Source organism: Neoarius graeffei, chromosome 11 (assembly GCF_027579695.1).
Source record: "Neoarius graeffei isolate fNeoGra1 chromosome 11, fNeoGra1.pri, whole genome shotgun sequence".
In the NCBI taxonomy this organism is placed as follows: domain Eukaryota; kingdom Metazoa; phylum Chordata; class Actinopteri; order Siluriformes; family Ariidae; genus Neoarius; species Neoarius graeffei.
The window spans coordinates 26463685-26482003 of record NC_083579.1 but is presented as its reverse complement, the minus strand read 5'-3'; the positions used below and the strand labels follow the sequence as shown (position 1 = coordinate 26482003).

At 42.0% G+C, this 18319-nt stretch overlaps 1 protein-coding gene across 9 annotated transcripts in view; it reads left to right on the top strand.

Annotated features, from left to right (window-relative positions):
* The window catches only part of si:ch211-266g18.10 (titin), a 92932-nt gene that overhangs the window by 46942 nt on the left and 27671 nt on the right, over positions 1-18319 (top strand). For all 9 annotated transcript variants that reach the window (XM_060933684.1, XM_060933685.1, XM_060933680.1 and 6 more), the window contains 3 exons: positions 541-588; positions 8899-8946; positions 10022-14761. In XM_060933684.1, coding sequence (XP_060789667.1) covers positions 541-588; positions 8899-8946; positions 10022-14761 — 4836 coding nt within the window. The remainder of the gene's footprint in view (positions 1-540; positions 589-8898; positions 8947-10021; positions 14762-18319) is intronic.

Genomic DNA, 18319 nt, shown 5'->3' with positions numbered 1-18319 from the left:
TTTATTTGTAGCTTTTCAGCTTTTCACACTCTCCCAGCCACACATGCACGCACACACACACACAAGTCTTCTGGTTGGGGAGAGAGCTCCCTTCCTCTGCTCTCTCTTTCCTTTTATAGGGCACGGTCACTGGGGAAGACACACAAACACAGGTTAACTAACATCAGGTGCAGTGATTCTGCCGCTTACCTTCCCTGACTCTGCCCTCCATTCACATACCAACACTTGACCATGACCCCGCTACCACAATTGCCCCATAGAAAAATTCACCCAAATCACCCATACATTCATATCAATCATATCAATGATTGTGCAAATTTGTAAACTGTTATTATGAAGCTCACACCATCCATGAATTAGCTCTTACATTAGAAATAATATTTGAAAAAAAGCATTTGTCTCACAGCCAGAACTACTGTCAGAGTTGCTGTTACAGAAAATTAATCAACACCTTCCTTTTGATCAGTGAGAATTGAGAATTCACAAATTAATAATGTAGATACAATTTGATCAACCGCATTTTTTTTGTGTCTATTAAAGAGGTCAAAGCTAAAGAAGAGAAAGCTAAACCAGCTCATATTAAGAAAGGTATGTGTGCATGTTTTGTTTATAACATGCTGTGTAAGCTGTAAATAAAAATAGAATGCGATAATTTGCAAATCATGCAAACCCTCTATTTCATTGAAAATAGTAAAAAGACAACATATCAAATGTTGAAACTGAGAAATTTTATTGTTTTTTGAAAAATATATACTCATTTTAATTTGATGTCAGCAACACATTTCAAAAAAAGTTGGGACAGGGGTATGTTTACCACTGTGTTGCATCACCTCTACTTTTAGCAACACTCTGTAAATGTTTGGGAACTGAGGAGACTAATTGCTATAAAATGTGAAATGTCCCATCCTTGTCTGATATATAATTTCAATTGCTCAAGAGTTCAGGGTCTCCTTTGTCATATTTTGCGCTTCATAATGTACCAAATGTTTTAAATGCGAGACAGTTCTTGACTGCAGGCAGGCCAGTTTAGCGCCCAGACTCTTGACTAGCATTGTCTTGCTGAAAGAAGGAAGGCCTTCACTGAAAAAGATTTTGTCCGGATGGCAGCATCTTGCTCTGAAACATGTATATATCATTCAGCATTAATCATGCCTTCCCAGATGTACAAGCTATCCATGTCATGTACACTAATGCATCCTCATACCCTCACAGATGTTGACTTTTGAACTGTGCACTGATAACAAGCTGGATGGTCCCTCTCCTCTTTAGCCCGGAGGATGTGGTGTCCATGATTTCTAGAAAGAATTTCTACTTTTGATTTGTCTGACCTTGGGACAATTTTCCACTTTGCCTCAGTCCATCGTAAAAGAGCTCAGGCCCAGAGAAGGTGGCAGTGTTCCTGGATATTGTTATATATGGTTTTAACTTGTATTTGTGGATGCAGTAATTAGCTGCTTTCGCAGATTATATTTTTCTGAAATGCTCCTGAGCCGGGCGGCACGGTGGTGCAGTGGTTAGCGCTGTCGCCTCACAGCAAGAAGGTCTGGGTTCGAGCCCCGTGGCCGGCAAGGGCCTTTCTGTGTGGAGTTTGCATGTTCTCCCCGTGTCCACGTGGGTTTCCTCCGGGTGCTCCGGTTTCCCCCACAGTCCAAAGACATGCAGGTTAGGTTAACTGGTGACTCTAAATTGACCATAGGTGTGAATGTGAGTGTGAATGGTTGTCTGTGTCTATGTGTCAGCCCTGTGATGACCTGGTGACTTGTCCAGGATGTACCCTGCCTTTCGCCTGTAGTCAGCTGGGATAGGCTCCAGCTTGCCTGTGACCCTGTAGAACAGGATAAAGCGGCTAGAGATAATGAGATGAGACGGGAATGTTCCTGAGCCCATACAGTGATTTCCACTACAGACATGTGTCTGCTTTTAATGCAGTGTCACCTGAGAGCCTGAAAATCATAGGAATCCAATATCAGTTTTCAGCCTTGTTGCTTGCATACAGAGATTTCTCCAGATTCTCTGAATCTTTTAATGATACTATGTACCATAGCTGATGTGATCCCCAAATTCTTTGCAATTTTACATTTTACATTCTTAAATTGTTGCACTGTTAGCCCACGCAGTCTTTCACAGAGCGGTGAACCCCTCCCCATCTTTACTTCTGAGAGACTCCATCTCTCTGGGATGCTCTTTTTATACCCAGTCATGTTATTGAGCTGTTACCAATTAACTAAGTTAAGCCTCACTCACAACCTGCTGTACGTGCTGCTATGGGCAGTCTATGGTAAAAAAAATTTGGCAAAACTGTGCTTGAAACTTGGGCAACACTTGCGTGTGTTCAGCACCGTAGAAGGTTGCAGACTGCCCGTGGAGACTTTTGGTCCTGCACATGCAAATTCTATGGGTCTTGCAACAAATCAAGAACGCATACACTATGTATGGGACCCGTACTCCTTTTGTACGCCTGAACTAAGTCAGCAGCACGGCTAGTAGGGGCTTTTTGCGATGACAGTAAGACGCACGAGTGACACACGGTCATTGTACAAGTGACATGCCTCAGAAGTACTACACAAGTATTCTACACTTGCTATTTGTGTGGCCCGCAAGACAGAAGTACATCTCACTTTCTACCCCTATGTGTGGCGTGCATGCAGTGCACGTGACCTGCATGCAGCGCACGTGACCTGCATGCGACACGAGGGGCAAGACTCTGGGTATATAATTGGGGAGGAACCAAGGAACCGATCATGTAGTGTGTAGCATTGTAGAAGGGAAATGTGGTGTTATTGTATGTGTTTTATAATGTCTATTCAATGGATGTGGGAGGTCTAGCATAGTGGGGACACACGGGGTCACTGTGGGCCACACAGGGGGTTATGAGATAAGAGAGCGGGAGAGGAGTTGAATAAAGTTTTCCTGCATTCAGTACGTGGTCTTGTGCTTGTGTTAAAACAGTAAACACGACATGGTGTCAGAAGTGGCACGATACTGAATTGGAATGGAAAAGGTCCACCTGCAAGAGAAGAGAAAAGGATTGGTGAGCAAGCAAAATGACTGACGGTAACGGCAGACAGAGTGGAGTTAGCACAGCGGCTAACAAACCTAGCACCACATTCAGCATTCAGCCACCAGAACCCTTTGATTTTTCCAAGCCGTATGAGTGGATAAAATGGATTCGGCGGTTTGAGAGATTCCGCCAAGCAAGCAACTTATTTGCCAGCTCCGAAGACAATCAGGTGAATATGCTGATTTATTGTATGGGAGACGAAGCCAATGACGTTTTGAGAGGTCTGAAACTTAATGATGCAGACCAGCGCCAATATGATAAAGTCAAGGATGCCTTCCACTTGTTCTTTGTGGTGAAAAAGAACATTGTTTATGAACGTGCACGATTTAACATGCGTAAACAGGAAGCAAACGAGACTGTGGACACATTCGTTACTGCTTTGTTTGCTCTAGCAGAGCATTGTAACTATGGGACTTTACATGATGAACTGATCTGGGACAGGATAGTGATTGGCCTGGCTAACACACGGCTCTCAGAACGCATGCAAATGGAGAAGGATTTAGACCTGGACAAAGCCATAAATATGGCAAGACAATCAGAAGAGATAAAAAAAGCAGCAAACCATACTGAGGAGTGATGCAAGCAGAGTACTGCATGTGGGTGGTAACTCTGTGGACAGAGTGTTCAAAGGCAGCCACCAAAAGGTAAAGCCTAAATTCACCAAACCTAAAAGTTATGGAGAAAAACAACACAACAAGAGCAAAAACAATAAAAGCTCCCAGTGCAACAAATGCGGTGGAACACCTCACCCTAGGCATGAATGTCCAGCTAATGAAGCCAAATGCCATTCCTGTGGGAAAAAAGGTCACTACCAGCGTATGTGTCATGCAGGCAAAGCTGTACAGAGCATAGATGAAGAGGAGGAAAGTTTCTTTCTCGGTACTGTGACATCTGATGATGATAAATGGACTGCTGTGATTGATGTAATGGACAAAAATATTACATTTAAACTCGATACTGGAGTGGATGTTACTGCTGTGTCACAGACTGTGTTTGATAACATATTTTCAAACTCCAAGCAGCAGGTTCTCCAAAACGCAGAGAGACCCTTATTTGGGCCAGGCTGGATTCCTCTGGATGTGTTGGAGTTTGCCACATTGCAGTTAAGGTGTGGAGCCAAGCAGACCATGGAGAAAGTTTGTTACAACAACCATATACCATTAAGCTTAAACCTGGTGCTGTGCCATTTTCAGTTAAAACCCCCAGAAGGATTCCACTGCCACTTGTGGGCCCAGTCAAGGAAAAGCTCCAGCGCATGAAAGCACTGGGCATCATCAGCAGAGTGGAAGAGCCAACCGACTGGTGTGCTGGGATGGTGGTCGTACCCAAGAATGACCAGAAAAAGGTACGGCTGTGTGTGGATCTGACTGGCCTAAATGTGTTTGTGTGCCGTGAAAAGTACATTCTGCCATCAGTGGAACAGAGCCTGGGAACACTCACCAGAGCAAATCTGTTCAGCAAGCTGGATGGCAACATGGGCTTTTGGCAGATCCCGCTTACAAAGGAATCAGCCAAGTACACCATGTTTATTACATCGTTTGGGCGGTTCCACTTTAACTGTCTACCATTTGGCATCGTCTCAGTGCCTGAACATTTCCAGTGCAGGATGGCAGAGGTTACTGAGGGGCTTGAAGGTGTGATATGCCATATTGATGACTTGTTGGTGTGGGGGAAGGACCAGGCAGAGCACGACACTTGACTCCATACAGTGCTACAAAGACTGGAAAGAGCAGGCATAACTCTAAATGTGGACAAGTGTGAGCTCTCAAAAACAGAGTTTGCTTTCCTGGGCCACATCATCACAACTGCAGGCATCCACCCTGACCCCCGAAAGACTGAGGCTGTCTCAAAGATGAAGGAGCCAACAAATGTGAGTGAGTTGAGGAGTTTTCTTGGGATGGTCAACCAGCTGGGAAGGTTCATTCCCCAGCTGGCTGAAAAAGACAAGCCTCTCCGCGATCTTCTCTCAAAGAAAAACTCCTGGGTTTGGGACGTGGACCAGGCTACAGCATTCAAAACACTGAAGGAAGCACTGTCTTCTCCCCCTGTGCTGGCCATGTACGACCCAAACAAAGACACCAAAGTGTCAGCAGATGCATCATCCTATGGCTTGGTAGGTGTTCTTCTCCAGAGGTACGAGGATGAATGGAAGCCTGTGGCTTACGCCTCTAGGTCACTCACCCCCACAGAACAATGGTACGCACAGGTAGAATAGGAGGCCCTGGGCCTCACATTGGCCTGTGAAAGGTTCCGTGATTTCCTCATAGGAAAACATTTCTGCCTGGAGACAGATCATAAACCCTTCTCAGCCTGCTAGGAGACCAAGCACTGGATCTTTTGCCGCCGAGGATCCAGCGCTTCAGGATGAGGCTGATGCGCTACTCATACTTCATCGTGTATGCACCAGGAAAGTCTCTTTGGACAGCAGACACACTGTCACACTCACCTGTCAAAGCGAGCATGCCCGCAGAAGAAAAAGAGCTGACGGAGAGCACCAACATTTATGTGGACTGTGTCATTGAAAGCCTGCCTGTCAGCCCTTCATCCATAGAGAACCTGAAGGACCAGCTTAAAGCCGACAGTCTGTGCTCATGTGTCATGGTATTGTGCACAGAAGGATGGCCGACACATGCAAGGCAGGAACCAGTGCTGAAAAACTACTGGCCAGAGCGAGCCACACTCACAGTGAAGGATGGCTTACTGCTGAAAGACACATGGCTTGTAATACCATCAACAATGAGGAACGATGTGCTAGCCAGGCTACACGAAGGTCACCTAGGGGTGGTGAAGTGTAAGGCTCGTGCTTGTCAGAGTATGTGGTGGCCAGGACTCAGCCAGCAGGTGAATTACATGGTGCTCAACTGCAGGACATGCATACAGGAGCGACAAAATCACAAAGAGCCACTTATACCATCAGAGTGCCCCAAAAGACCATGGCAAAAGCTGGGGGCAGATCTGTTCATCCTGGGGAACAAAACCTACCTGCTTGTTGTGGATTACTTCTCCAGGTATGTTGAGATGGCACAATTATCTCACACCAGGTCCACTGATGTAATTGTGCACTTAAAGTCCATTTTTGCCCATCATGGCATCCCGGAGGTTCTGATGTCAGATAATGGGCCACAGTTTTCTGGACAAGCTTTCACCAACTTTGCAGCTTCCTATGGACTCAGGCACATCACCAGCAGCCCGAGATTTCCACAGAGTAATGGTGAGGCTGAACGGGTGGTCCAGACTGTGAAAATCCTCCTGAAAAAGGCAGAGGACCCCTATCTTTCTCTACTCACTTACAGAGCCACACCTCTCCAGAGTGGTTACAGCCCAGTGCAGCTCCTGATGGGCCAACATCTTTGTACTACGGTGCCAACTTTTTCTTCCCAGCTTGAGCCTGCATTGCCTGACACCACCGCATTTGCTCAGAAGGAAAGGGAGAAGAGACTGTTGGATGCTGAAAACTACAACAGGCAACACCGTGCCCAAGCATTCAGTTGTCTGCCACCAGGAGAGCGGGTATGGGTGACGGATGCAAGAGCATCAGGAAGAGTGCTTCAGAAACACTCTGCTCCGAGGTCTTACTTAGTGGAGTTACCTCAGGGTGTTGTGAGACACAACCGTCAGAACCTGATACCTCAACATACACCTGCACAAGACAATGGTTCTTCATTCCAGCAACAACCACCAGAGCCATTGTCTACAGACACACCCATGCCACCTCCCCAAGTTTCGCCTACAGAGACTCATGTTATTACAACTAGATCTGGGAGAGCCATCAACAAACCTGATAGGCTTAATCTGTAAATTAGAAAATGGAACTCTGAGAACTATGCTTTGATTAAAAAAAAAGGGAAAAACCAAAGCACAGAAAACAAAACAATGGAGTTGTGTTATATTATGTTACAAATATTACAGTAACATGGGATGTTATTTTAGCACTTTTAGTAACACTGTGTGGTTTAAGATACAGTAATTACCTGATTACATTAGGGTGGGTATTCACTGAAGTGCTTATGGTCACACTTTTCTGTTAAGAGTTAAATAGGAACAGACCTTTCAACAAAAGAGGCAGAATAATCCTCTAAGGTCTGATGAGACAAAGGCAGTCTACCCTTGGTTCTCTAGAAAAGGGAGATGTGGTGTTATTGTACCGGTATGTGTTTTATAATGTCTATTCAATGGATGTGGGAGGTCTAGCATAGTGGGGACACACGGGGGCGCTATGGGCCACACAGGGGGTTATGAGATAAGAGAGCTGGAGAGGAGTTGAATAAAGTTTTCCTGCATTCAGCACGTGGTCTCGCACTTGTGTTAAAACAGTAAACACGACAGGAAGAAGACCACCTCATTTGCTGTTTTTATTTGAGTATATGTTAATTTACCATGCAAACGTCAAATAATAAAACATGAGTATAAGGGAATAACGCATTTTATTACATTGTAAAAAATCCCAACTAAATAGCCCAACAGTTTGAGCACTGAAACACACTTTGACTCTAACTCCGAGCTACTGTCCTGCTTCTACTCCTGCTGAGTGGTGGGACGAGGTGTCAGGATGTCCTTGTCCTTATCACTGAGCATGGCACAATGGCCTGACAGTGATGATGGGATTGCAATGTCCTCACTTCTGGGCATTGTTAGCTGAAACATACATGAAAATCAGCATATATATATAATATGAATTACATAAGCATATAGATACTGAAATGAATGTTTAAAACATGTGTATTTACCTGTGAAAATCCCTCTGGCGGGGTGCTGTGCCTTCTGCCAGCTTGAAGGCATACTTCTCCCTGTCCCTGCAGGGCTTGCCAGTGCTGCTATCATCATAATCAAATTCTTCCTCCTCCCCCCCCCTCTGCTGTTTCAGGCTGGGTTACTTCACTTTTGCTCACTACTTCTTAGGTCCCATTTTTTAAACTTTAAACTGACATTTTTTTAATTTTTCCCACAAAATATCCAATGTTCTTCAGTCGAAAGACAGATGCAGAATGCTGCAGACACGCTGGTTTTATATCCACTCCTGGCTTGCGTCACATGCAAGTTATGAGTGATTGTAACGTGCTAATCACATGCATCACACATGCTTCACAAGTGCGGCCCGTACTCGTAGCGCAGGAAACTGGTAAAATGCAAGTCACACGCACACCACACTCACTGACCACACACTAATCACGTGCATCAGACATATGCTTTCCACAGGCTAACGGCACAATTTTTCCCACGCTTCGAGGAAGTCAGGTGTGAAACCTGTACTTGACAAGTACTTTGCCCATACTCCTCCCCCAAACTTTCCCCCGGGTTCACCATGACCCTGCGGCACAGCTGCGAGCTACCAAACTCTGCAACCCGTGTGTGTCCAAAACACTTACGGCAGGTTGTGAGTGAGGCTTTAGGTTTTTTTTTTTTTTAGCATGACACACCTTTTTCAGTCTTTTGTTGCCCCTGTCCAAAATTTTCTGACACATGTTGCTGACATCAAATTCAAAATGAGGATATATTTTTAAAAAACCAATAAAACTTCTCAGTTTCAACATTTCATATGTTGTCTTTGTACTATTTTCAATGAAATATAGGATTTTCATGATTTGTAAATTTTCACATTCTGTTTTTCTTTATGTTTTACACAGTGTTCTAACTTTTCTGGAATTATGGATGGATGGATGGATGGATGGATGGATGGATGGATGGATGGATGGATGGATGGATGGATGGATAGATAGATAGATAGATAGATAGATAGATAGATAGATAGATAGATAGATAGATAGATAGATAGATAGATAGATATTTGACTAATACTATTTCTAAAGCAGTTATTTTTCATTGATTTTGTTTTTCAGAAGTGAAAGGTGTTGAGGAGATTTTAAAACCAGCACCTGAAAGGAAAGGTATTGGTCTGAATTTGACAGTTCAAATTAATAATTGAGAATGTGTACTGCTAATATTATCACTAATAATAATACTACATTTACGACTAATACTACCCCAATTATAACTAATATTGCTAATATCATGACTACTACATCTTATTTCACTACTATTATTAACATCAAAATTCTTACTAATATTAGTTGTGCTATTATTATTATTATTATTATTATTATTATTATTATTATTATTATTGTTGTTGTTATTATTATTATTATCGTTTATTGTCAACATGAAAATGAGAAAAAGCGCATGTATGCAAGGCATGTAATGGAAGTAGAGCATGGAACTTTCACTCCCTTGGTATTTACAAGTTTGAGAGGCATGGTTGAGGAATGCAAGAGATACCACAAGAGGTTAGCAGAATTAATTACCGACAAGAAAGGAAAGGATTATGCTACAACCATTGCCTGGATAAGAGCCAAAGTGTCCTTCTCCATTCTGTGATTAGCTCTTCTGTGTTTGAGAGGTTCAAGAACTATAAGAAGAACTAATTTGAATGTGAGAGACATTGACTTTGATGTAGAAACGTCAATTGCTGCAATTAATTAGAACATTTAAAAGTGTTCAATTTAATTTATATTTTTTAGTTTAGTTGTTATATATAATTTAACCTATATTCTTCAGTCTAGTTTTTTATCAATATATAATTTTTTATCAATTTAATTAAATATTGCTTAGTTTAGTTTTTATCATAGATAGTTTTTATAATACTTGTTATATATTACTGCATTTTTTATGATAGACTGAATTTGAGTGTAATTTTGAACAATAAATTCAAGTTTATGATGAAAAAAATTATTATTATTATTATTATTATTATTATTATTATTGTTGTTGTTGTTGTTGTTGTAGTAGTAGTAGTAGTAGTAAGAATAGTACTTGTACTAATACTAGTATTAGTATTAATAGTACTAGTCCTTATATTATTATTACTCCTATTATTCCTGTTCATGATCAACTGATTAAAGAAGTTAACAACCAAGTTAACAAACTAATTTAAATGACTGAATGAATAACATAGATTCTTTGCAGAACATGAAGCTGCTCCAAAAGAAGAAGCCAAAACAGAACCTGCTCCAAAAGAGAAGGCAAAAACTGAACCTGCTCCAAAAGAGCAGACAAAACCAGAACATGTTTTAAAAGACAAGGCTAAACCAGAACCTGTGCTAAAAGAGAAGACAAAGCCAGAAGTTGCTCCCAAAGAGAAGGCAAAACCTGAACCTACCCCAAGAAAGGAAAAGGTGAAATTTGAGCATTTTCCGAAAGAGAAAGTAATACGAGAGCCTACTCCAAAACAGGAAGCCAAACCAAAACCTGCTCCAAAGGAGAAGGCCAAAACTGAATCTGTCCCAAAAGAGATAGTACGACGAGAACTTGCTCCAAAACAAAAGACAAAACCTGAAGTTGCTCCAAAAGAGAAGGCCAAAACTGAAGTAAAGCCTGAAACTATTCTGAAAAAGATAGCCAAACCTGAACTTTCTCCAAAAGAGAAGACAAAATCTGAACCTCTTCTAAAAGAGAAGGCAAAACCTGAACCTATTCCAAAAGAAACGGCTAAACTTGAACCTCATCCAAAAGAAAAGGTAAAACCAGAACCTGCTTCAAAACAGAGAGTAACACCTGAAACTGCTACAAAAGAGAAGGTAAAACTTGAACCTTCTCTAAAACAGAAAGCAAAACCCAAAGTGGTTCTAAAACACAAGGTAAAGCCTGAAGCTGTTCCAAAAGAGAAGGCAATACTTGAACCTGTACCAAAAGAGAACGTAAAGACTGAAGCTGTGCAAAAAGAAAAGGCCAAACCTGAACCTACTCCAAAAGAGAAGATAAAACAAGAACGAGCTCCAAAAGAGAAGACCAAACCTGAACCTTCTCGAAAAGAGAAAGCAAAACCTGAACTGGTTCCAAAAGACAAAGTAAAGCCTGAAGCTGTTCAAAAAGGGAAGGCAAAACTTGAACCAACTCCACAAGACAAGGTAAAACTAGAACCTTCTCCAAAAGAGAAAGCAAAACCTGAACCTGTGCCAAAAGAGAAGGCAAAAAGTGAACAACTTCCAAAAGAGAAGGCCAAACCAGAAACTGCTCCAAAAGAGAAAGCAAAACATGAAACTGGTCAAAAAGAAAAGGCAAAACCTGAACCTGCTCCAAAGGGGAAGGCAAAACCTGAACTTGCTCTAAAAGAGAAAGCAAAACCTGAACTGGTTCCAAAAGACAAGTTAAAGCCGGAAGCTGTTCCAAAAGAAAAGGCCAAACCTCAACCTGCACTAAAAGAAAAGGCCAAACTTGAACCTCTTCCAAAAGAGAAAGCCAAACCTGAACCTGCTCCAAAAGAGAAGGCCAAACCTGAACCTGTTCCAAAAGAGAAGGCCAAACCTGAACCTGCTCCAAAAGAGAAGGCCAAACCTGAACCTGTTCCAAAAGAGAAGGCCAAACAAAAACCTGCTCCAAAAGAGAAGGCCAAACAAGAACCTGCTCCAAAAGAGAAGGCCAAACCTGAACCTGCTCAAAAAGAGAAAGAAAAACCCAAACTGGTTTCAAAAGACAAGTTAAAGCCTGAAGCTGTGCAAAAAGAGAAGGCCAAACCTGAACTTACTCCAAAAGAGAAGGTCAAACAAAAACCTGCTCCAAAAGAGAAGGCCAAACCTGAAACTGCTCCAAAAGAGAAAGCAAAACTTGAACTGGTTGCAAAAGACCAGGTAAAGTCTGAAGCTGTTCCAAAAGAAAAGGCCAAACATGAATCTTCTCCAAAAGTGAAAACACCTGAACTGGCTCCAAAAGACAAGGTAAAGCCAGAAACTATTCCAAAAGAGAAGGGTAAACCTAAACCTGCTCCAAAAGAGAAAGCAAAACCAGAACCTTCTCCAAAAGAAGAGGCACAACCTGAACCTGCTGCAGAAGAGAAGACAAAACCAAAACCTCCTCCAAAGGAAGTGGCAAAACCTGAACCTATTTCAAAAGAAAAGGTAAAATCAGAACCTGCTCATAAAGAGAAGGCTAAAGCTGAATCTACTCCAAAAGAAAGGGGAAAACCTGAACGAGTTCCAAAAGGGAAGGTAACACCAAAACCTGCTCCAAAGGAAGTGGCAAAACCTGAACCTATTTCAGAAGAAAAGGTAAAATCAGAAACTGCTCCAACAATAAAGGCACAACCTACAGCTGCTCCAAAAGAGAAGGCCAAACTGGAATCTTCTCCAAAAGAGAAAGTAAAATCTGAACCTGTTCCAAAGGGGAAGGCAAAACCTGAACCTGTTCTAAAACAGAACGCAAAACCTGAACTGGTTACAAAAGACAAGTTGAAGCTTGAACCTGCTCCAAAAGAAAAGGCCAAACTTGAACCTCTTCCAAAAGAGAAGGCCAAACCTGAACCTGCTCCAAAAGAGAAGGCAAAACCTGAACTTGCCCCAAAAGAGAAAGCAAAAACAGAACTTACTCCAAAAGAGAAGGTAAAACCAGAACCTACTCCAAAAGAAAAGGCTAAACCCATGTCTGCTCAAAAAGAGCAGGCAAAAGCCGAACCTGCTCCCAAAGAGAAGGCTAAACCTGAACCTGCACTAAAAGAAAAGGCTGAAGCTGCACTAAAAGAAAAGGCTAAACCCGAATCTACTCCAAAAGAAAGGGGAAAACCTGAACGAGTTCCAAAAGAGAAGGCTAAACCCAAACTTGCTCCAAAAGAAAAGGCCAAAATTGAACCTGCTTTAACAGAGAAGGCTAAATCTGAACCTGCTCCAAAACAGAAGGCAAAACCTCAGCCTGTTCCTAAAAAGAAGGCTAAACCTGAACTAGCTCCAAAAGAGAAGGCAAAACCTGAACCTGTTCCAAAAGAGAAGGCTAAACCTGAACCTGCTCCAAAAGAGAAGGAAAAACCTCAATCTGCTCCAAAAGAAAAGGCCAAACTTGAACATGCTTTAACAGAGAAGGCTAAACCTGAACTAGCTCCAAAAGAGAAGGCAAAACCAGAACCTGCTCCAAAAGAAAAGGCAAAACCTGAACCTGCTCCAAAGGAGAAGGCAAAACCTGAGCCTGCTCCAAAGGAGAAGGCAAAACCTGAACCTGCTCCAAAGGAGAAGGCTAAACCTGAACCTGTTCCCAAAGAGAAGGCTAAACCTGAACCTGCTCCCAAAGAGAAGGCTCAACCTGCACCTGCTCCAGCAGAGAAGGCAAAACCAGAACCTGCTCCAAAAGAGAAGGCTAAACCTGTACCTGCTCCAAAAGAGAAGGCAAAACCTGAACCTGCTCCAAAAGAGAAGGCAAAACCTGAACCTGTTCCCAAAGAGAAGGCTAAACCTGAACTAGCTCCAAAAGAGAAGGCAAAACCTGCACCTGCTCCAAAAGAGAAGGCAAAACCAGAACCTGCTCCAAAAGAGAAGGCAAAACCTGAACCTGTTCCCAAAGAGAAGGCTAAACCTGAACTAGCTCCAAAAGAGAAGGCAAAACCTGAACCTGTTCCCAAAGAGAAGGCTAAACCTGAACTTGCTCCAAAAGAGAAGGCAAAACTTGAACGTACTCCACAAGAAAAAGCAAAGTCACTGCCTGCTCCAAAAGACAAGGCAAAACCTGAACCTGCTCCAAAAGAAAGGGCAAAACCTGAACCAGTTTCAAAAGAGAAGGCAAAACCTGAACCTACTCCAAAAGAGAAGACTAAATTTGAACCTTCTCCAAAAGACAAGGTAAAACCAGAACCTGCTCCAAAAGAAAGGACAAAACCTCAACCAGTTCCAAAAGAGAAGGCAAAACCTGAACCTGCTCCAAAAGAGAAGGCTAAATTTGAACCTTCTCCAAAAGACAAGGTAAAACCAGAACCTGCTCCAAAAGAAAGGGCAAAACCTCAACCAGTTGTAAAAGAGAAGGCAAAACCTGAACCTGCTCCAAAAGAGAAGGCTAAACCTGAACCTGCTCCAAAAGAAAGGATAAAACCTCAACCAGTTCCAAAAGAGAAGGCAAAACCTGAATCTGTTCCAAAAGAGAAGGCTGAACCCATGCCTGATCCAAAAGAGATTGCAAAATCTGCAGCAGCACTAAAACTAAAGGCAAAACCTGAACCAGCTCCAAAAGAAATGGCAAAACCTGAACCTGTTACAGAAGAGAAGGCAAAGCCAAAACCTGTTCCAAAAGAGAAGACCAAACTCACACCTACTTCAGAAGAGAAGGTCAAAGCTGAATCTGCTCTAAAACAGAAGGCAAAGACAGAAGTTGCTCCAACAGAGAAGACTAAACCTGAACCTACTCCAAAAATGAAGGCAATACCTGTACCTACTCCAGAACAGAAGGCCAAACCTGAATCTGCTCCAGAAGAAAAGGCCAAATCTGAGCCTGCTCCAAAAGAGAAGGTGAAACCAGTACTTATTCCAAAAATGAAGGCCAAGCCTGAACCTGCTCTAAAACACCAGGCAAAACCAGAAGTTGCTCCAAAAGGGAAGGCAGAACCAGAAGTTACTTCAAAAATAATGATTAAACCCAAACCTGCTCCAAAAGAAAAAACCAAACCCGAACCTGTTCCAAAAGAAAAGCCTAAAGTTGAAACTGCTCCAAAAGTGAAGGCCAAACCCAAACCTACTCCAAAAGAGATGTCAAAAACAGAAATTGCTCCAAAAGAGAAGGCAAAACCTGAACCTACTCCAAAAAAGAAGGCAAAACCACAACCTGCTCTAAAAGAGAAAGTAAAACTCAAACCTGTTCCAAAAGTGAAGACAAAACCCAAACCTGCTTCAGAAGAGAAGGTACAACCAAAACCTGCTCCAAAAGAAAAGGCCAAACTCATACCTGCTCCTGGGAAAGGTATTTTTGGTTTTCAATAAAAATTATTTCTTGTTTGAGCACCAAGTTAACAACTAAGTAACCAAGTAGAACCTAGCAATAAACAGAACCATTTCTAAAAGAAACATCTAAATCTGGATCATCCCCCAAGAAAGGGATTTCTAGTTCTGCAATGTTTTTAGAGGTGTTGACAAAGAAGTTACCAATTAACAACAAACAAATTAACAATTAAATTAACAAATTCAGAATCACATTAATAAAACACTAAATGAGAATTCTATTTCTAATTCCCCAGATTTTAAAGCATAATCACCTTTAAACTTCTTCCTAAACCTTTTCCACAAATATTTCTTTGATTCATGCATGGGGTAGTTTCAAACTTAGATTTTATTGCACAAATGACCTTTTTACAGCATTGATATTTCAGCAGCTTTACAAGAGAACTTGTGAAAAATACTATATGGTCAAACATTTGTCCATCACCATCACACCCATATGTGTTTTTTGAAAATCCTATTACAGATTTATTTTCCTACTGGGTTGCAGTCAGCATTCAAACTCATCCCAAAGGTGTTCAGCGGGGTCAGGGCTCTGTGCAGGCCATTTAGGTTCTTCCACTCCAAACTTGGCAAACCATGTCTTCATGGTGCTCACTTTGTTCACAGGAGCACTGTAATGCTACATCATAAAAAGACATCGTGTACAATTGTGTGCTTCCAACTTTGTGGCAACAGAAGCCCTACATACGGGTGTGATGGTCAGCAGTACAGTAGGTTTCCCCAAAATCCTCTTAATGCTAAGAGCATCTTAGCTAGGAGAGAGAGCGTCCATTGTGGTGCTCGGTCGACCATTTAACAATGATCTTTGTGCTGCAATGCTTTTGGGAAACTCAGGCCAGGTGTACACAAAATTTTGGCCATGTAATGTATATTATTTTATATATACTATTAATATTTTATAGATTCTATTTTCAGTCCTATATTTTATCATGGGCAGCACGGTAGTGTAGTGGTTAGTGCTGTCACCTCACAGCAAGAAGGTCCGGGTTCGAGCCCTGTGGCTGGCGAGGGCCTTTCTGTGCAGAGTTTGCATGTTCTCCCCGTGTCCACGTGGGTTTCCTCCGGGTGCTCCGGTTTCCCCCACAGTCCAAAGACATGCAGGTTAGGTTAACTGGTGACTCTAAATTGACCGTAGGTGTAATTGGTTGTCTGTGTCTATGTGTCAGCCCTGTGATGACCTGGTGACTTGTCCAGGGTGTACCCTGCCTTTCGCCCATAGTCAGCTGGGATAGGCTCCAGCTTGCCTGCGACCCTGTAGAAGGATAAAGCGGCTAGAGATAATGAGATGAGATGAGATGAGATATTTTATCATTCTACTTCACCTATTGACCATTGTTTGGTTGGGATGTCACAGCAGTAATTTACATGTATATGGTGCCCAACCCAAAGTAGTTCCACTGAAGCTTTATTATGGTTCTGAACATGTACCTTGTATAGAAACTTTGTAGTTTCTAGTTTGGCACAGAAAGGAGATTTAAGATTGTAAGGATCTTCAAAGGATTTTCATACTCCATTATATGTTGACTGGGCATGATGGCTGAGTGGGAAAACACTGGTCTTGTAAACATAAGAGGCCTTATTTGAGAAGAAAAGTGCAAGCTAGACCCGTTGTAAACTATGTTTCCTCTTTTTTTCTTGTAGTTCATTCAGTACATGGTTCATCCATTACACTCAGTTACAGTGGTGCTTGAAAGTTTGTGAACCCTTTAGAATTTTCTATATTTCTGCATAAATATGACCTAAAACATCATCAGATTTTCACACAAGTCCGAAAAGTAGATAAAGAGAACCCAGTTAAACAAATGAGACAAAAATATTATACTTGTTCATTTATATATTGAGGAAAATGATCCAATATTACATATCTGTGAGAGGCAAAAGTATGTGAACTTTTGCTTTCAGTGTCTGGTGTGACCCCCTTGTGCGGCAATAACTGCAACTAAACATTTCTGGTAACTGTTGATCAGTCCTGCACACTGGTTGGAGGAATTTTAGCCCATTCCCCCATACAGAACAGCTTCAATTCTGGGATGTTGGTGGGTTTCCTCACATGAACTGCTCACTTCAGGTCCTTCCACAACATTTCGATTGGATTAAGGTCAGGACTTTGACTTGGCCATTCCAAAACATTAACTTTATTCTTCTTTAACCATTCTTTGGTAGAATGACTTGTGTGCATAGGGTCATTGTTTTGCTGCATGACCAACTTTCTCTTGAGATTCAGTTCATGGACAAATGCCCTGACATTTTCCTTTAGAATTCGCTGGTATAATTCAGAATTCGTTGTTCCATCAATGATGGCAAGCCGTCTTAGCCCAGATGCAGCAAAACAGGCCCAAACCATGATACTACCACCACCATGTTTCACAGATGGGATAAGGTTCTTATGCTGGAATGCAGAATTTTCCTTTCTCCAAACATAACGCTTCTCGTTTAAACCAAAAAGTTCTATTTTGGTCTCATCCATCCACAAAACATTTTTCAAGTAGCCTTCTGGCTTGTCCACATGATCTTTAGCAAACTGCAGACAAGCAGCAATGTTCTTTTTGGAGAGCAGTGGCTTTCTCCTTGCAACCCTGCCATGCATACCATTGTTGTTCAGTGTTCTCCTGATGGTGGACTCATGAACATTAACATTAGCCAATGTGAGAGAGGCCTTCAGTTGCTTAGAAGTTACCCTGGGGTCCTTTGTGACCTCGCTGCCTATTACACGCCTTGCTCTTGGAGTGATCTTTGTTGGTTGACCACTCCTGGGGAGGGGAACAGTGGTCTTGCATTTCCTCCATTTGTACACAATCTGTCTGACTGTGGATTGGTGGAGTCCAAACTCTTTTGAGATGGTTTTGTAACCTTTTCCAGCCTGATGAGCATCAACAATGCCTTTTCTGAGGTCCTCAGAAATCTCCTTTGTTCGTGCCATGATACACTTCCACAAACATGTGTTGTGAAGATCAGACTTTGATAGATCCCTGTTCTTTAAGTAAAACAGGGTGGCCACTCACACCTGATTGTCATCCCATTGATTGAAAACACCTGACTCTAATTTCACCTCCAAATTAACTGCTAATCCTAGAGGTTCACATACTTTTGCCACTCACAGATATGTAATGTTGGATCATTTTCCTCAATAAATAAATGGCCAAGTATAATATTTTTGTCTCAGTTGTTTAACTAGGTTCTCTTTATCTACTTGTAGGACTTGTGTGAGAATCTGATGATGTTTTAGGTCATATTTATGCAGAAATATAGAAAATTCTAAAGAGTTCACAAACTTTCAAGCACCACTGTATTCTCGCTCAAGAACCTAACTATGGCAATTTGCCTGTTTTGAACACTTTTAAAACCTTCTGTTCAGTAGCCCAAAGCCTTAACCACTGAGCCAGCACTTTTGCAGTGTTGTAACTCGATCATTGTTGGATCACCTGGATTTGTAAAACCTTGATCAGGGGCTTGACAATGTTTGGAGCTTTATGCCTACAGATCCTTGGATCCTTGGCTTATGTGGGAATAAGGCACCCGT